Raw genomic sequence first — 19510 nt, 5'->3', positions numbered from 1 at the left:
CCCCAGCTCACGGCAATGCCGGATCCCCAACCTGCTAAGTGACTGAGACCAGGGGTTGAACCTGCATCTTCATGGACACTAGTCAGATTCCTTTTCACCGAGCCATGATGGGAACCCCTGTTTTGTGAATAATTTCTTTCATAACATTTTTTTAATAAGATTTCACATATTAGTGATATCATACGAGGTTGTCTTTAACTGACTTACTTCACTTAGTATGATAATCTCGAGGTCTATCCATGTTGTTGCAAATGGCATTATTTCATCCTTTTTTGTGGCCAAGTAACATTCCACTGTGTGTAGAATGTACCACATCTTCTTTATCCAGTCCTCTGCGATGAACGTTTAGGTTGCCTTCAAGTCTTGGCTATTGTAAATAGTGCGACAGTGAACACTGGGGTGCATATATCTTTTCAAATTAAATCTCATACAGCTTTATATAAAAAATAGAATCTAATCAAAAAATGGTCAGAAGATCTAAATAGACATTTCTTCAAAGAATATATACAGTTGGCAAAAAAAACCCACATGCAAAGATGTCAACATCACTAATTATTAGAGAAATGCAAATCAAAACTACAATGAGGTATCACCTCATACCCATCAGAATGGCCATCATCAAAAAGCCTACAAACAATAAATGCTGGAGAGGATGTGGAGAAACAGGAACTTTCCTACAATGTTGGTGGGAATGTAAGTTGGTGTAACCACTACAGATAACAGTATGAAGGTTTCTTAAAAAACTAAATATAGAATTACCATATGATCCAGCATAAAACCCTGGGCATATGTGTGGAGAAAACCATAATGATACATGCAGTGTTGTCTTTGAACCCTCACAGTTCTGGGAGAGCAGGTCTCCTCTAGCTTTGCACCAGCATGCAGTCTTCCTCCAGGCTCTGACTCCTGCACTCATGGACTCTCTGTCGACCTCTGCCGGGTGGGGAAGTATAGGCTGTCCAGGCAGGACTCATTCCAAGGCTCCCTGCATCTCACCTTTCCTTTACCTCTCTGTTTCATCCCTCAACTTGTACCTCTCCTATAATAAATAGGAATGCACATGCACATGGCCCCCACTTTTTCTTCCACTGATGCACAATATACCAAGACAAAGAGTATAGAAATAGAGGTATGCATTTGAACCCTTGCTTACCAGCCGCTACTAATATGACTGTGAAAGAATTAGCTTCTTGTTTATCAATGAGGACACTAATACCTTGTTAGAATGCTAAAATACTTAATGAGGTACCATTTAATACTATCTTGTGCAGTTCTTGAAATATAATAGGTACCCACTAAATGTCTGTTAATACTTTATTCACTTATTTATTCACATACTTGGAAAACAGTAATTATTTATTGTGCCAGATAGTACATCAGGGAAGTGCTAGATACATGTTAACTAAGACCCAATCATGACCCCTAAGCTACCTACTCTTTACTAAAGGTGAAGAATGGGTAAGCAGATGAGCTTACTGCTGGAGAAACATGCTCTAGGAGGTTTGCTGAGGCAGTATAAAAGGACAGAAGATGGGCATGTAACCCAGAGCAGGATGGAAGGGAGTCAGGGAAGTCTTCCTGGAGGAGATGCTGCTTACCTTGCCTCTTCTTAGAAACGCATGGTGTTGGGGGGAGAGTTGGAGGGAGGGGCATGCTCCATGACCTGATGGTAGAAAGGTGGGCATGTTTAAGGATATTCAGGGACTGCAGGGAAACCATGCATGGAAGCAGCTAGACCTACAGATCTGTAGCTCAGGGCTGGGCTGTGGGGTAGAGCCGAGTGATATCAGTAGACAAAAATCATTCCTGGGAAATGTCATTCCTGAGCCCCTCCTCCCCCTGAAAATGCAGATATTGGCACCAAGATGGTATAGGCTACTGAGGCTACAAGGGCAAAGACAGAAAGAGTGTGACAAGAGAGTGATTTCATTTTTTTTTTTTGGTCTTTTTGCCTTTTCTAGGGCTGCACCCACAGCATATGGAAGTCTAATCAGAGCTGTAGCCACGGGCCAATGCCAGAGCCACAGCAACATGGGATCCGAGCCGTGTCTGTGACCTACACCACAGCTCACGGCAACGCCAGATCCTTAACCCACTGAGCGAGGCCAGGGATCAAACCCAAAACCTCATGGTCCCTAGTCGGATTCGTTAACCACTGAGCCACGAGGGGAACTCCTGATTTCATTTTTAAGCAGCTTTAAGCTTCTACTCTCCCTCTTCTCTCTTCAGAAATGCTTGGGAGAGCTAAGAAACAGAGGGGTGCAAATAAAAGTTGAAAACTGAAAGCAGTTTGCTCAAGTCTGCTCTGTGCAGCTTTTCCTTTCTTTTTCCACACCCCACCCCCCTCCCTGTCCTGCTGCAGGGGTTTCACTTTCCCTATCATCCTCAACCTGATCGGACATCTTCTGCCTGGTCGCTGGTGATGTTTCTGAGTCCCCAAATCCTATTGGCCAGTAGATGCAGGGCAGCTCGCTTCTGCCGTGCAGGAGCCAGAGGTCATAATCTTGTTTTCTTAAATAGAGAACCTGGACAGCTAGCTGAAGGGAGAAGAGCAGGGTCAAGGTTTCCAGTCTACTCCATCAAGCGTTCTTCCCTCTTCACACTCAGTCTGTTTCAAAAGAAGTATGTCTAGGGAGTTCCCATTATGGCGCAGTAGAAATGAATCCAACTAGTATCCATGAGGATGAGGGCTTGATCCCTGGCCTCGTTCAATGGGTGGGGGATCCAGCATTGCCATGAGCTGTGGTGTAGTTTGCAGACACAGCTTGGATCCTGCATTGCTGTGGCTGTGATGTAGGCCGGCAACTACAGCTCCAATTCGACACCTAGCCTGGGAACTTTCATATGGTGCAGGTGGGGATGTAAAAAGCAAAAATAAAAATAAAGTAAAATAAATAAAATTTAAAAAGTATGTCTATACCACAATGTACATTTAAATATTAATTAGTTTTGCCAATTTTATTCCCTGTGCAATAAGAGCTTCAAATTGGAGGATATGATTTAGGTTAAGTGTGTTGAAATACTGGAATGAGCTCTGAATCCTCTTACCCTATGCAGGCACTGCTGTAAAACCAAGTTTTCCAGGATGGAAATTCCTGAAGGAAGATGGGATCATTTGAAATTTATCAGTGAGTGAATGTACAGTAAATGGCTACTGAAAACACAGCAAATGAAGATGATAACTTGGCATCTTAACAGACTTTTTACTTTGAAAACACTTGGAGCAACTTTAAGAGATGCTTTTTAAAAAGAATGGGTCTTGTGGGAATGTCCTGAGACTTTGGGAGAGGACAGTGATTAATTTGGAATGTTAGGACATCAGAGTGATTAAGCAAATTCCCTGAGCACACATAGCTCATGTACTCCCTTTTTTGGTCTCAATCCAAATCTCAAGAGCCAGGGAATAAATAGCTCCTGAGCTGTCTGAGATCGTCGTGGTGAGTCTCCAGGAGTAAAGGCGAAGAAATAGAGGCTCTGTGGTGTGAAAGGGATGTGTGATTGTTTTGGTGTCTGAAAGGTGGGAATCAATGTTTGACTGTTGGCTTGTTCTCGCAGGTGGTAGCCTGGGTCTGCAGGTTCTTAGGATAGGAGGAGTGTTAGGAAGCTTAAGAACCAGGAACCTACAGTTCTTTGTACGAGATATTTCAGAAACAAAGTTTTCTGGGCCTAGGGGACACGTAGGAATTCTCTTTATAGATCAGAAAATCAACATCTAATAAAGTGAACGGACTTGCCCAAGTTAATTTTACAAGGGACACCCTGGAACTGGAAGTCACATCTCTTCTCCTTCCAGGGTTATTTATCCTATGGCTTCTCAGGGCAGGCCTCACACATTCTGCCCAGCTAGTGTGAACAGGCTGCTCCTGGTTACACCATACCACAACAACGCTCACTGTCCTCTCCTGGGCACCCTTGCTCTCAGGAAGGTCCCTGACTAATGGGGAGCTCTTAAAAGTAGGCAGGGGGTGACAGCCAAGCGTTAAAGGTCTTCAAGCCAGTGAGGGGCCGGGGCGGCAGGCTGGGCAGTCGCAAGTCAGGCCTGGCCGTGGTAGGTTGTCAATGGGGGAAAAATTCTCACCAGAGAAGGACCATCACATGTTTGAACAAGGAGGGCAAATGGATTGGGTGAGGGCAGAAGATATTTTTATTGACCTCACAACAGCAAAAGTGAAAGTAAAGTCAAGAGACCTTCCAGGAACAAAGGGCAGGGGAAAGCCTGATAAACACAGCAGGTGGGGGATTTCCAGTGCAGCTGCTTATATAAACTGGATGCCATGTCCTTTTCCCCATCTCCTGATTCTGCTTCCTTGACTGCAGAGATGGCTGCTGGCGTCCGTGTAAGTTGGGGTTTGAAAATGGGGATGGGGAAAGGGAAAGCACCTCCAAATATGGGGAGAGATCTCAGGAACAGCTGAAGACAGTGCTCAGGAAGGTGGGGTGGCTGGGAAGGCACTGGGAAGGGGAAGAAATTGGCATGGATATCCACTGAATGTGAGGAAAATTTCTGTGACGAGAACCAGGTCATTCGGCTCCTGAGTTCCCCTTTTGTGTCAGACCTTGAACTGGCCACTGTTAGGAACCAATGGTGGGAAGTGAGAGTGGGCTCTGTGCTGCACAGGGCTGGCAAGATTTGAAACTATGGAAATATTGTCTGGGTCCCTTTCCCCCATATCCTGTTAAGGGATCCAGGGCTCTAAAACTTAAGCTTCCTCCTCTTCTCCAAAGAGAGGTTCACAGAAATCATTTCTTGTCAGTTGTTAATGACCTGTGACATTAGCTTATGTAAGAATATATGCTCTACGAAGAGAGCTTGCAATGAGGGCAATGCATAACACAGAAAAGTGACAGTTCAATGAAGAAATGTTGGTGGCATCTAGATTGGGAAGGCATTTTTGAATGAAGCTTGAAAGTCGTCGTCCGAGGATGTCAAGCGACAGCGTAGGAGTGAGCGTCCCCATTTTCAGAGTACTGAAGTAAAACTGAGATGCAGTCCTTACTTTCTGTGAGTCTAATAAAAGGAGGAGCTCATATTCTACAATAGATAGATATGAAAACACTGGAAATAAAGGTGAACAGGTGACACTGAACACAGTGTCACTATAGTAATGAATTTTTATTATAAAGCAATGGGTCGTTTAAAAAAAAAAACTAATAGTACAGAGAATATCTGTTCTAAACAGAGTTTCTTTCTAAAGCAGTCATGGAGAACAGCCCTGGGAGTATTCCATTAGGCTGACAAGTCTTGGAAATTCTCTTTGAGAGTTGTTTTTCAAATCTGGTGTACATCTTTGAAGGCTTTGCAGTTGTATTCAGTTTTTGACATTTGACAAACTCTAACTGAATAAGAGACAGGTAAATAATGTGGGAAATTATTAATAACTCTTTGGGATGGATACGAGGACACTGGAATAAGTTTTCTTGCATTATAACCTGCAAATTTCAACAGAGACATTTCAGAAAAGGGAGGGGGCACGGCTTGTTGTAAAGGATCTGGAGGACCAGGAGGCAGTGACAGGCAGGAGCAATTAAGCGGTTGGGGGGGGGAAAACAAAGGGTGCAAAAGGTGGTAGGCACTCTAGGCAACTGTATTTTGGCCTTCCTTGTCCAGGTGATGGTCTCTTCTCATCAGTGGGAATCAATGACCTTCATGGCCTACTTGGAAGATAGAGTGAAGAAGATCAATGAACACATTCGGTCTAAGACCAAGGTTCCTGTGCCGGACCAGGTTCTCCAGCTGGGCTCGAAGACCCTAAAGCCCCACAGAACCCTGTCATCTTACGGCATTGACAAGGAGACCACCATCCACCTCACCCTGAAGGTGGTGAAGCCCAGTGATGAGGATCTGACCTTGGTTTTGGTGGAGTCAGGTGATGAGGGGCAGAGACACCAGCTCCAGGTTCGAAGGTCCAGCCCAGTGACCCAGGTGAAAGAGATGATCCAGATGAAGACCGCTATAATCCCCAAGGAGCAGATCGTGACTTGCAATGGAAAGAAGCTGGAAGATGGGAAGATCATGGCTGATTATGGCATCAGAAATGGCCATTTACTCTTCCTGGCATTCAGCTGCATTGGGGGGTAATCGCCTGGGGACAGAATACCTTATTTCCTTTTACTTCTCACTTACTAACCACACCCTTTGAAAATTTCCTAAAGTCAATGATAAAGATAAACAGAAAGAGAAGATTTGGGATGGACTGGGGAGGAAGACAGTAGAATATTTCTAACTCTTTGATTCTTTGATTCTAACATGACTAAGTAGCAAAACTGCATATACTATATATACTGATATATTATTACTGGAAGGTCCATTAGAAATAACCTTCAAAGCCAGCTTGCCATTTAATTCTTTCATGGTTCCCTCTGATTCATAGAAAAACTATTTCCTTTTCCAACAAACAAGACAGTGAGTTTTAGGTCAGCATCTGTGTTCTTCTGATGACTGTGTCTGCATCTGTTTAGTCCACTGCTGCGTCTATCATATCATTCAATAATCCTTGAACCAAACTGACTTTCTACCTATAGAGAATAGTGAAATGATGTGTTATGAAGTGAATGATTTACGCTGACATGATTACAATCTTATTAATAAATAATTTAGAAATTGAACGACTTCTCTCCTCATTTAAAGCTCTTTGGTATGAACGAAACTTGGTGCCGTGCCCCCTCTTACTCTCTTTGTCTCACACTCAGTGAAACCGTTCTTATTTCTGGGGATGACGAGGGGCAGGGCAAGACATTTGCCTTGGGGACGTAGAGATTTTATGTCTCTAGTGGGGGCTCCTTGGGAACAGATGAGCTTCCGGTGAGAACAGACATTCTGCAAGTTGAGGGACTGTGACCAGTTTCTGTTCTGCCTGCCCTGGGGTCTAGCAGGTCTTCTTTAGGTTGGGTGAGGTGGGGGAGGGATTGGTCTCTAAGTGGACCCCAGTGCTCTGCCCAAATTCTGGCTAATAGAGCTTTTTCTTCCCTCTTATTCCCTTTGTTTACTCCTTCATCTGAATTTAACCCTACTTAGCACAAACCACACCAATAAGTGTTGCTCATTACAACAGAGTCAAGCACTCTACAGTGGGCACTATTTAAATGGATAGGTGGGCTTTAGGTTGGACTGATTTCCTGAGATGAGAGACAATGTTTCATTGTCTGGATGGGGGCTCCTGCAGGGTAGAGATTATGATTTTATTGTCATTTAAGAATCCACCTGATGGCAGGCACCATGGGGTCCTTCCTGCTCTTCCCATCAGACTGGAATCCTTGGCATATCATCCTACCAACATATGTACTCTTGACCAGTAGATATAACATCTCCTGAGGATGGGGAAGGTCCTCCCCAAATCAGACTTTCTTCTTCAGTTTAGGTGAAAGCCCGAAGGCCACTTCCGCCTCACTAAACTTGCAGGAATAAAGGCAGGACTTTTCCCTACAGCACATGAACCTTTCCTGATGGGAGGAAAGGATCTCCCCCATCAGCCTTGAACTTCCTAAGGACAAACCTCGCAGATTCTTATGCAGAAGTGAACAGCCTGAAGCCTAAACTGGCTGACTTTCCAGGGAGCATCCGCCTCCTTAGGTCCTGGGGTCACACTTCCTTCCCTCCCGACTTACTGACAAGCTTGCCTTCTCCCCAGGAGCCTCCTCGCTGCCCCCTTCACTTCCTTATTTCTGAGGGTGTAGATGAGTGGATTGAGGGCGGGCGTGACTACAGTGTAGAAAAGCGAAACGAACTTGCCCCGACCCTGATCGTAGCTGTGCGTAGGTTGCAGGTAGGTGTAGATGGCTGAGCCATAGAACAGGCAGACGGCAGTCAGGTGGGACCCGCAAGTGCCCACCGCCTTCCTGCGGCTCCGTCTGGTCCTCATGGCCCACACCGCGCGGGCCACGGCAGCATAGGAGGCCAGGATGACGGCGGACGGCACCAGCAGGATGACCGCTCGGGCGGCGAACATCTGGCGCTGGGTGGTCTTTTGTCCCCCGCCGCCGCAGGCCAGCTTGAGCAGCGCGGGCAGCTCGCAGATGAAGTGGTCCACCCGGCGGGGCGCGCACAGCGGCCGAGCGGCCAGGAGCGCTGTTTGCGCGGCGGAGTTGGTGAGGCCGCCGAGCCAGGAGGCGACGGCCAGCGCGCGGCAGAGGCGCGGCGAGGCGAGCCCGGCGTAGCGCAGCGGGTGGCACACCGCAGCGGCGCGGTCCAGGGCCATCACCGCCAGGAGGACGCACTCGGCCGAGCCCAGCGCCAGCGACGCGCCCAGCTGGGCCAGGCAGCCGCTGCGCTCTAGCCACAGGGCCCTGCCGCGCAGGGTGGCCAGCAGCGGTGGCACCACGCTAGTGGTGAAGCCCGTGTCCACCAAAGCCAGGTGGCAGAGGAAGTAGTACATGGGCGCCTGCAGGCGCGGGTCTCGCACGGCCAGCAGCACCAGCGCCGAGTTACCAGTCAGAGTCAGGAGGTAGCAGAGGAGAACCAGGGCGAAGAGGACAGGTTGCAGGGAGGGCTGGTCGGAGAAACCCAGCAGGAGGAAGCGCTCCTCTGTGCTGCGGTTGCCCTAAGGGAGGAAAACTCCCAGAAGGTTTGGAAGGGCGACCTACCAAAGGGTGACGTCTCTTACAAACAAAGGAAAACCCAGGCAAATGGGGTGAGGAGGGGAAAGGGCCGGAAGCGCTCACGATGTTTCTGTATCCATCGGGCTCGGAGCTCGTTTAAGATCTGAACCCTCCTGCTGAATAGCATTGAGAACTATGTCTAGATACTCATGTTGCAACAGAAGAAAGGGTGGGGGAAAATCTGTAATTGTAATCTATACATGTAAGGATAACCTGACCCCCTTGCTGTACAGTGGGAAAAAAAAAAAAAAATCTGAACCCGTCATTTAGGGAGGGAGCCAGATTAGGATGCCATAGTTGATATTTTTATCAGATTCTACGAGGAAGATAAAAATCTCCATTTTATAGATGGACAAACTTGGGACTCCAAAGGCTAAAGCATCCCAAGGTCATAGTTGCTCAGTGGCCCTGTGGACTTGAACTAGGCCTGATTTCTGAAATCAGAGCTCTTTCAACAGCTTTCCTGCTTCTGGTTGTACTCCCAGGGACCAAAGTAGCAAGCTGCTCTTCCTCCCACCTGAATAACCCTGCAAATATTCGAAGACATTGCCCTCTGAGCCTCACTTCCCCTTCTTCGAAATGTGTAGTGACTGAAAACAGGTGTAAGATCCCAGGTTTACTATAACTGACACTTGGCAGATCAGACTGTCACCTGCTTTGTTGCCAGTGCCGCACCGACCTCTACTAATACAACCCGTTATACTACTGACTACTGAATTTTAATCTGTGGTGACTCTCTCTCCTAGGCTGCTTCCAATATCCATTCCCCTCCCACTTACTATCTAGTGTGATGATCACGGTCAACACAATGGCACATGTGTTATCATTCTTTAAACCCAGAGCCATCTGGGTAGAGGAAAGAACATTAAACAGAAAGTCAGGAGACCTGAGTTTTACCTCACACAAGTGCCTTTGGCCAGTGATTTGATATGGGGAAGTCACTTCAATTTCCTCCCATCTCAATTTTCTCACATGAAAACGGAGAAGTTTGAACTAGATGACCTCTGAGGTTCCTGTACTACCTTCCAGGCTCTAATTTTTTTTTTTTTTTTTTTTTTTGTCTTTTTCAGGGCCACACCAGTGGCATAAGGGAGTTTCCAGGCTAGGGGTCAAATAGGAGCTGCAGCCCCTGGCCTATGGCGCAGCCATAGCAATGCCAGACCTGAGCCGCATCTATGACCCACACCACAGCTCATGGCAATGCCGGATCCCAAACCCACTAAGCAAGGCCAGGGATCGAACCTGTGCAGTTACTAGTCAGATTTGTTTCCTCCGAGTTCTGGCTCTAATTTTAATAAATATTTTTCAAACAAGTGAAAAGCGGATGCAAAAGAAAAAAGTGGTTGCAGAAACCTTTTAACCCTTGAGTGAAACGGAATCAAATTTCCTAATGGATCGGCAACCATCATGGTTGATGTGAAGGATAGAAGTTACATAGAGATCCTTCTACTGTATGGTTCCCGACAAGTATCATCATACGGATTACTTATTTTTTTAATTATTATTATTTTCTGACCTGAGCCACAGCAGTGACAATGCCAGATCCTTAACCCCCTGAGCTGCCAGGTAACTCCAACAGATAACTCATTTTAAACATCATATTCAGTGTTCTTAATTTAAAACTCATAATCTCTTAACTTTTTATTTTTCAAGAAAAAACTCTCTTCCCCGTAACAACACATTATGTTAATACGGTTCCCTCATTTTATCTTCATTGGGCAGAACAAGTATTAATGCGGCAATTAAGAACAAGGGTTGGGGAGTCACACTGCCTAAGGTCCAGTCTTGGTTCTGCCATTTTCTAGCTGAGCCTCCTCGGGCAATGTTGCTTAACCTCTCTATGGCCCAGTTTCCTCATGTGAAAAAAATGGAATTCGTTAAGGAGGTCAGATACGTAAAACTCTTGAAAAGAGCCTGACAAATAGTAGATGTTTAATAAATGTTAACTATTATCCCTACTTCACATCCGAAAACAGACTTTTAGAGAGCTCCTACACTAGGTAACTACACACTACACCCTTACAGCTGGTATGTAAATTTATAGCCCTTTTCATATATTAATTCGATCTTTACTCATCTGAGAATTAGATAATACTCCTATTTTAGATAATTGAGGTTAAATAACTTGCCCAAGGTCACATGATCTGTAAATGCTTATCAGGATTTCAACCAAAATCTAATTCCAAGATCTTTGCTTTTGTTGTGGTGGTGCTCGTGGCATTCAGAAGTTGCTGGGCCACACACGGATCAAACCAAGCCACAGCAGTGACAATGCGGAATCCTTTACAGTTAGGGCACCAGGAAACTTCAATCCCTGCTCTTTAATGAACCAGGCTTTAATATGCTAGGGACTGTGAAGGATAAAATTACATACAAAGACTGACCTTTTTTCCTGGATAATTTTAGTCACAGTGGAATGAGATGTGCCTATACATTCTAATACAAGATAAATAAAAGTACAAGAGATGACATTAAGGCTTATGGGCCAATGGTGCTAGAGATGCTTACGCCACAGCCACAGCAACGCGGGATCCGAGCCACATCTGCAACCTACACCACAGTCATGGCAACGCTGGATCCTTAACCCACTGAGCGAGGCCAGGGATTGAACCCGAGAAACCTCATGGTTCCTAGTCGGATTTGTTAACCACTGAGCCACAATGGGAACTCCCAAATTTTCTTATTATAAAAAAAAATCAGCAAAAAGTTTACTTTGCATTTCCAAGAATGCCAGCAGCTCAATATGAATAATTCTTTATATTAACACTTTCATGACGAAGCAACCAACAACATATCTACTGCCAGCCTCCAGCATTTTAGTATGAAAACTCAGAACTTCTAATTCCGTGATTATGCAGACACACACTAGTTCAGACAGGCAAGCCTTCAATCATTCTTCTCCAAACATGCCAAATCCTGAAAACAGTCACGCAATGATCAAATTGGCATGGACATCTTTACTGCATGTACGCGTGAATTCCCACACACATAGCTCAGACACATTGTATAATACATCCCCTTCCCCACCGCCGCGATAATTCCTTGCAGGATCCAGAACACAAATCTGCTGCAAAAAGTATTCTATATGTGCCTCCACACCTCACCGGGTGTTCTAGAATGTGCCCCTCATCCGTAACACCATTTTTAAAAAGGGCAATGTAGAAATAAGCCTACCTTCATGTCTGAGTCTCTGGCACAGGTATTAGGCCTTCAATTTCCAGATGAGAAGCTGGTCTCTTGCTCCTGCTCTGGATTCTCTGGGTCTGAAATGGCAGTGGGAGGGATGAAAAAAAGGCCCAGTCACGTGGCTGCTGATTTCTGAAACAGGTGTCTGAGATCAGAGCAGGTACCTCAGGAAGATGTGGGGTGGGTGCCTTCTCGCTGGGCAGCAAAGGAATGAAAAGAATGTCTTAGGGCAAGAAGCCCTGTTAAGTCCAGTGAAGCACTGAGATCCAGGCAGAGGCGTGATGTGCGTTCCTGGAGAGCCCTGTAATGAGGTGTAGACAAGGCAAGGAGTTGACCCTTATGATGATGGGAAGTGAGTGTTGGCTGAGGGTGGCAGCAAAAATATTCTTCCTGATTCTAAAGGGCAGAGCAGTTGCAGAGAATGAGGAAGGATGCTGATGAGCCTCTTACTGGAGAGGAAGCAGGGGAATCAACTGTGCCTGTTATTAGAAGAGAGGACTGCGCTCTGGGGAATCTATGTCCCACTCCCATAATTAGTCCTTTGTATGGAGGTGTCCAGAGAGGGCTCCCCCAGGGCAGGGAAGGGAAAATTCTAGAGGGAAAGGCACTTTCAGGGAGAGTATCCCTGGAGTGTGTGGAAGCCAGAGGGAGCACAATTCTTTCTCATGACATTGCTATTCTTAATTATTTTCCCCCTGCACTCATGGCATGCGAAGTTCCCAGGCCAGGGGTTAAATCTGTGCCACAGCAGCAATCCAAGTGGCTGCAGTGACAAGGTTGGATCCCTAGTCCACTGAGCCACCAGAGAACTCTGCTGCTCTTAATTTTTAACTGGTTTAGGATTTCATTCTCTGTTGAGTGACCTTAAACCAGCTGTTTAACCTCAGTGATTCTCAGTGTCATCATCTGTGAAGGATAGGTAGCCACCCTTACCTGTGGGAAATGTTGTACATTTGATGATATCACCCTTAGGGTTTTTTTTTTTTTGTTTTGTTTTGTTTTTTCCCCTTAAGGCTGCACCTGTAGCATATGGAAGTTCCTGGGCTAGGGGTCGAACTGGAGCTGCAGTTGCTGGCCTACATCACAGCCATGGCAGCGAGAGATCCTAGCTGCATCTGTGAACCACACACCAAAGCTTGCAGCAACACTGGATTCTTAACCCACTGAGTGAGGCCAAGGATTGAACCCGAATCTTCGTGGAGACCCATCCTCGGGTTCTTAATCCGCTGAGCCAGAGTGAGAACTCCCACCCTCAGTTTTGAATGTAGCTTTGACTCATGTCATCAGCTTTGTTCTCTATCCCTCCTTGTTGCTGTCATCCCCCACCTCACCCCCTCTGCTCCCCTTTATTCTTTGAAGATTTCTGTCCCTGGCCCACTCTCACTCTCTCCATTACTGCTACTATGATAATTCTCAGTGAACTCGGTATCCATGGAGATTATACTTGTATACTCTCTTCTCGATTCCTTCCTCAGAGGCATCTGGACGTTTATCACTGTCCTTCACGTCTCATCTCATCCTACTGCATGGCTTTAAACACCATCTCTATGATGATCATTCCTAAATTTATATTTCCAGCCTATCTTTCTCCCTGAACTACAGGTTCCTATGTCCAATTGTCTATTCAGCATCAACATTTTGGTGTCTAATTAATATCTTGAGCTTGATATGCCATAATCTGACTCCCTAAGGGTCTCTCCCAATGCTCCTCTTCCGTAGCTTTTCTCACCTCTGCTCATGGAGATTCATCCTCTATTTGCTTAGGCAAAAATCTTGCGTTGACTTATCTTCATCTTGCAATCAGAATATTCCGTTGTCTCTACCTTCAAAAATGTGTCCTGAAACTGTCAATTTATTGCTATCTTCAGGGCTACCACTCTGGTCTGATGCAAGCCATCTTCATCTTTCACTGGAATTACTGACATTTTCTCTTGGTTCAGCCCTTATCCTTCTTCAGTGCATCCTTTTTTTTTCTTTTGGCTGAACCCATGGGATGTGGAAATTCCTGGGCCAGGTATCAAGCTCACACTATTGCAGTGACTTGAGCCACAGTGGTGACAATACCAGATCTTTAACTGCTGGGCCACCAGGGAACTCCGTGACCTGGAGCTGTGCAGTTCCTCTATCAGCACGTCTCGAGAAAGATGTCACTTGGAGTGTAAAGTAGCCCTAGATTTGCTCCAAGGGTATAAGAGAGCTGCACTGCCTTTTTTTTTTTTTTTTCCTGATTACAAACGTGATTCCTGCTCATTGTATAAACGCTGCAAATACAAAAAGTGTAAACATTTTTTAAAAATCCCCCTACCCAGACTCAACTTCTTTCTATGTTTTGGGGTATTCCTTGCAGACCTTTTAAAAAGTTAGTTCAACATAGATCTAAAGATAATTTACATCTTTTTTATGTAGACCAAAACATCTGTAAAAATGACAGTGTCACAGTGACAGGAGGGTACAGTGGAACCACAGTCAACTTCCCGAGGCTGTGGCATATGGAAACTCCCAGGTTAGGGGTTGATTGGGAGCTGCAGCTGCTGCCCTCACCACAGCCACGGCAACGAGGGATCTGAGTGTCATTGTCGACCTACACCACAGCACACAGCAAGGCTGGATCCGTAACTCACTGAGGAGGCCAGGGATCGAAACTGCATCCTCGTGGATACTAGTTGGGTTTGTTACTGCTGAGCCACGACAGAAACTCCTGAGGCTCTTGAAAACTGTCTACTAAGATCAGCTCTTGTATTTTTAATTTTTTGGCCAATAATGACCGATAATATTTTGATGCTCTCTTAAACAGGGACCATCTGGTGGTTATATTCCAAACTCTATGTTTTTTTGACACTTTGGAGATTTTTAAAACCCACATATGTTAGTTTGGATTGAATGTTGGAAGACATTTGGGGAAAAGTTCTCTCTCTCCTTAGAATATGGAACGAGGCGGTCTGGTGTTATCACTGGCAGGTTATGTTGTGATGAGGTTTGGGGACAAAGTGGGTACGCTCTGGTGTCTTTAGCACTTTTTGGCTCCCACTGGTCACTGACAGCAGTGTGGCAGGCTCAGAGACTTGCCACACATCTGAGATCATGTTGAGTGAATGGCAAGTATATAGATTTTCCTCCTTTACAGTATCTGTGTATGCATGGACCTTCGTGTGCATGTGTTTGTGCCTCACACTAAGGAAGAGAAGGTCATGCATTTGATGACTTCTTATATTTAAACGGCCCCAAACTGCTACGTACCCTAGCCCTGTCATTGCCCACTAGCCTACCCAGAAAACTCTGGGGATCTCATCCTGACACATGCGATCATTTGTTTATGCACGTCTCTTGGTGTATATATGTGTTTATAATTGTATAGTTATATGTATGTTTGTGTCTCATTTTTGTTTGGGAGTCCCATAGCTCATGAATAGGTTTAGAGGACCTCAAAACCAAATTATACCTATTCATTTAGTAAATGGATTCACTTTCCCAGACTTTATGCTAATGGAGGAGAACAACTGCAAAGACAGGCCAAGATATGGGTAAGATGAAACACTGAAAAATTAAAAAGTCATTTCACTTTGGCTTTGAAATGTAGTTTATCACTATTTTTGAGCAAACTCACCACATCAGGCCAAGGTTTGGTTTTTTTCCCCCAGCATATCTGGATCTCTCTTAGCTCAATGTGTTTCAACTTCCCGCAACTCTACCTGTCTAAGTCTTTTTAACCCTGGGGTTTTTTTCTAGGCCCTATTTCAGAATTCACATGTGATTACTTTGGCGTATTTGTTCCTTTACTTATTTAAAGGAGATTTACAGTGGATTTCTAATTTCCAAGCAAAATCCTAGGCTGTAAGAACCATAAACCGAGAGGAGAGGTGACATAGTTTGACTGAGCCTAAAAGCCTCCAAGATTCTACTTCAAAAGTTGAAGGGTTTGTCTCCCTGCAAAATCCATTTCTCTTTTCTTGAATTTCCTGTGCACAGCACATTCTTGAAGGACCTTGACCTAGATTTTCCCATGGGGAAGCAGCTCTCTGGATGTGGTTACATCTAGGGCAGCTGCCAAAGGCATGCAGCTGGGGCATAGGCAGTAAGATGGGAGTAGCAGGTGCTGTTTGCATTTCCTCGGTTGATAAGTTGCATTTTATAAATGTTGCTCCACTGGAGGGATGTGTGTGTGAGGGATAATTATAAGAATCTAGGACAGATACCAAGTACTATGTGTCTCTGTCTCTGTAGCATCTGGCACATTGGGTGCTTGATAGTTGTCATTTATGTGGTTGATTGACCTCCACTCCTCCCAGCACCAGGACTCCCATCCTCTACTTCTCCCGAGTGACTCATGCTCATCCCCCCTAATTCTGCTCCACATTCTCAGTCTCTAGCTCCATCCTTCTCCTCACCAGCAACTTTAAAGTTTGAATGAGGTGTTCCTTCTTCTTCTTCTTTTTTTTTTTTTTTTTTTGCCTTTTCTAGTGCCGCTCCCCGTGGCATATGGAGGTTCCCAGGCTAGGGGTCTAATTGAAGCTGTAGCCACCAGCCTATGCCAGAGCCACAGCAATGCAGGATCTGAGCCGCGTCTGCAACCTACACCATAGCTCATAGCAACACTGGGTCCTTAACCCACTGAGCAAGGCCAGGGATCGAACCCCAAACCTCAAACGCAACCTCAAACCACAAACCTAGTCGGATTCGTTAACCACTGCGCCATAACGGGAACTCCCGAGGTGTTCCTTCTTTGAGCTTCCCTAAGACCTTCTTCTTATACCTATCATAGCCTAATCATTATCCATTTATTTTGTTTTCTTTTCTTATTTTTTATTTTTTGCTTTTTAGGGCTGCAACCATGGCATATGGAAGTTCCCAGGCTATGGGTTGAATCAGAGCCACAGCTGCCAGCCTACACCACAGACATGGCAACTCAGGATCCAAGCAGCGCCTGTGACCTACACTGCAGCTCATGGCAATGGTGCATCCTTAACCCACTGAGTGAGGTCAGGGATTGAACCTGCATCCCCATGGATCCTAGTTGGGTCTTTAACCGCTGAGCCATGAAGGGAACTCCTTATTTTATTTGTTTTGGATTGAGGTATAATTGACATATAATATTGCATTAGTTTTAGGTGTACCACATAATGATTTGATATATGTATATATTATAAAATGATTAATATATATTTAGTTAACATCCATCACCACACATTTACACATTTTTTTCCTTCTGCTGAGAACTTTTGATTCACTTTCTTAACTTTTAAATATACAATAGTATCGTATAGAAATACAATAATAAAGTATCATATAGAAAACTCTAGTTTTCTGAACATAGTTATAACAGCTGTTTTGAAGTCTTTGTTACATCTAACATCAGGAGACAGTTTATACTGATTGTTCTTTTCTTATACCTTGATCACAATTTCCTCTTTCTTTGCATAACTCATCATTTTTTGTTGAATTACTGGATATTTTAGATGATGTAACAAATGTGGCTTTTTTTTTTCTTTCCCAAATGTGGCTTTTGATTGCCCTTATTCTTTGGGATCTCTTTTCCTACCCTGTTAGCCAGAGTTTTACAATTTTTGTTTTTATTTTTAAGACTTGTTTCTTCGAGGTCTCCCCCAGATCAATAGAGTTTACTTATCAATATAAAGCTAACGATTGGTTAAAGGTTGTGCTTAAACACGTTGAGCCGTTAAGTCTTCCATCCTTGATCAATGGCTCTGTGTGGCGTGGAGAATGCATTCAAAGTTCATGCACCTTGTCCACCTGTCTGGACTTTAACTTCTTGTGTTTGTGAGGCCTCGTGTTCAGCCCCAGATGAGTATCTTTCTCGTGTGGGTAGCCTCGTGCAAGTGCACAGCCTTCAGATCATGAGGGACATGTAGGATCTTATGGAGCCTGCTTTAGGTGTCTTGTCCCCTGGAACTCTCTATTAAATTTCTGGCTGGGGTGCAGAATTGTCACTTTCTTCAATAGTATGTAGATTTTTAGGCTAGATGAGAAAATAGTCTTCCCGGATTACTGGTTGAGGAGACTGCTATTATTCCCTGGGCAACTCCCTGGGCACAGAATTTTCTCTGTTCTGCTCCAAATAAAGTCAGCCCTCTCCCCGCTGATCTTCATGGCCTGCTCCTTCTCTGGCAGGACTTTGGGTCAAGAGACCTGGGTGGGTGATCGGAGCAGCTCCAGGTTAAAACTGACAGAGACCTTCACGGTTCTTGCCAAGGTTTAGGAAGTATTCTTGAATAAATACTTCTCAGAGTTCCTGTTGTGGGTCAGTGGGTTAAGAACCCAACTAGTATACATGAGGATGTGGGTTTGACCCCTGGCCTTGTTCAGTGGGTTAAGGATCTGGCATTGCTGCAAGCTGCAGTGTAGGTCGCAGATGTAGCTTGGATCTGGTGTTGCTGTGGCTGTGGTGTAGGCCAGCAGTTGCAGCTCCCATTTGACTACTAGCCTGGGACCTTCCATATGTCACAGGTGCAGCCCCAAAAAGAAAGGAAAAAAAAACAAAAACTTTTCAAATTGTTGGACCCATTTGGTCAGTTTCTGGACTCCTTGCATGGTTGTTTTTGACAAATTTGCCCAAGTCTTGGTTGTTGTTGGTAAGACTATTTGCTGAATGTCTGCCTTACTTGGACAGTTTCGAAGTTCCCCCCATTTCACCCTCCCTAACCCCCAGATAATTATGAATCGAACAGAATCAGGAAATTAAACCAAAACCAAGTAGAAATAACTTTCTAGTTGTTTTCTTTCCTTATTGTCCGAGTTTCTAGCGAGAAGCCAGATCATGGAGTTTGAAGTAACCGTGGACACCTTGAACGTGGGTAGCCATTTTTCCTTTACTTTTTCAAGTGCTCCATTTGGCAAATATTTATTAAGTAGCTTTGAAATCATATTAACAGACTTACTAAGTGTGTCTTGTTTCCGCCATTTTCCAGATGAGGAAGAAGGCTTAGAGATGTGCGATCTGCTCAACGGGTCAACATTAGTGCCAGTACTAAGTCCATTTCCGCTCATCTCTCACCCTGGCCTCTGCTTTCCCCAATAGGTGACACGCATGTAACCTTACCCTACACAGAGGAGGCTCCGTGAGAAGCAGGGACTTCTTTCCCCAGCCTGGCGCAGCCGGGACGAGGTCTCCGGGGAGGCTTCTGACAAGGTTTTCTACTGTGCACCTCAGAGGGCAAAGGACTGATCCTCTGCACTGCCCTCCACTGACCCTGGCAACCCCTTTCTCCTCCAGACCTGCGCAACCTTACCGGTGCCTGCGAGGCGGCAAGGACTTCAGCCACCGCTCCAGCTTGAACCTCCACAAGGGCAGCCCCTTTCCAGTGTTCGAAGTGCAATCAGCGCCTGAGCGGGAGCTCAGGCCTGACGCTCTACCAGCAGCGCACACACTGGAAGGAGCGGCCCCGCCTGTGGCCCCAGCGCCGTCGCGGCTTCGGCACAGCTCGTTGCTGCTCGTGCTCTCGCCAGGCCGCGCGGGCCAGCGCTCCTACCGCGGCCGCGGCCGCGAGTGAGGCACGCGTTTCGGTCCTGGCAAGGGCCTGGTCAAGCCCGGGCACTCCCACATGGGCCGGAAGCCGTACAAGTGTGGGGACCGCACCAAGTGTTTCAGCCACCGCGCCAACCTCATTCGGTCCCGCTGGGTCCACGTGGGTACTGGTGGCGGGACTGCGGGCCTGGTTTCCGGCGGAACTCGCGCCTCATCACCACCAGAGGGCGCACGCGGACGAGCGCCTCT

General features: G+C 45.7%; 2 protein-coding genes across 5 annotated transcripts in view; one reads left to right on the top strand and one right to left on the bottom strand.

The window, feature by feature from the left end:
* Nucleotides 1-6606, top strand: part of UBD (ubiquitin like modifier D) — a 27337-nt gene extending 20731 nt beyond the window's left edge. For 2 of the 4 annotated variants that reach the window (XM_084966531.1, XM_084966530.1), the window contains 2 exons: nt 3058-4337; nt 5609-6606. In XM_084966531.1, the coding sequence (XP_084822657.1) occupies nt 4275-4337; nt 5609-6079 (534 nt within the window). In that variant the 5' untranslated portion in view covers nt 3058-4274 and the 3' untranslated portion in view covers nt 6080-6606. 4 annotated transcript variants of the gene reach the window in all.
* On the bottom strand, nt 5064-19510 carry OR2I1 (olfactory receptor family 2 subfamily I member 1). Its single transcript, XM_084966877.1, has 3 exons — nt 19026-19510; nt 11770-11858; nt 5064-8537 (listed from the first exon to the last, which is right to left on the bottom strand). Exons 2-3 carry the CDS (start codon nt 11773-11775, stop codon nt 7602-7604), a joined length of 942 nt encoding a protein of 313 aa, XP_084823003.1. The 5' UTR covers nt 11776-11858; nt 19026-19510; the 3' UTR covers nt 5064-7601.

This window comes from Sus scrofa, chromosome 7 (assembly GCF_054392235.1).
Source record: "Sus scrofa isolate SSC_HxYL_T2T_F1_AM1 chromosome 7, Sscrofa_HxYL_maternal_Yorkshire_Landrace_v2.0, whole genome shotgun sequence".
Classification (NCBI taxonomy): Eukaryota; Metazoa; Chordata; class Mammalia; order Artiodactyla; family Suidae; genus Sus; species Sus scrofa.
Note: the sequence above shows the minus strand (reverse complement) of the source record. Positions and strands in the feature narration are given on the sequence as shown.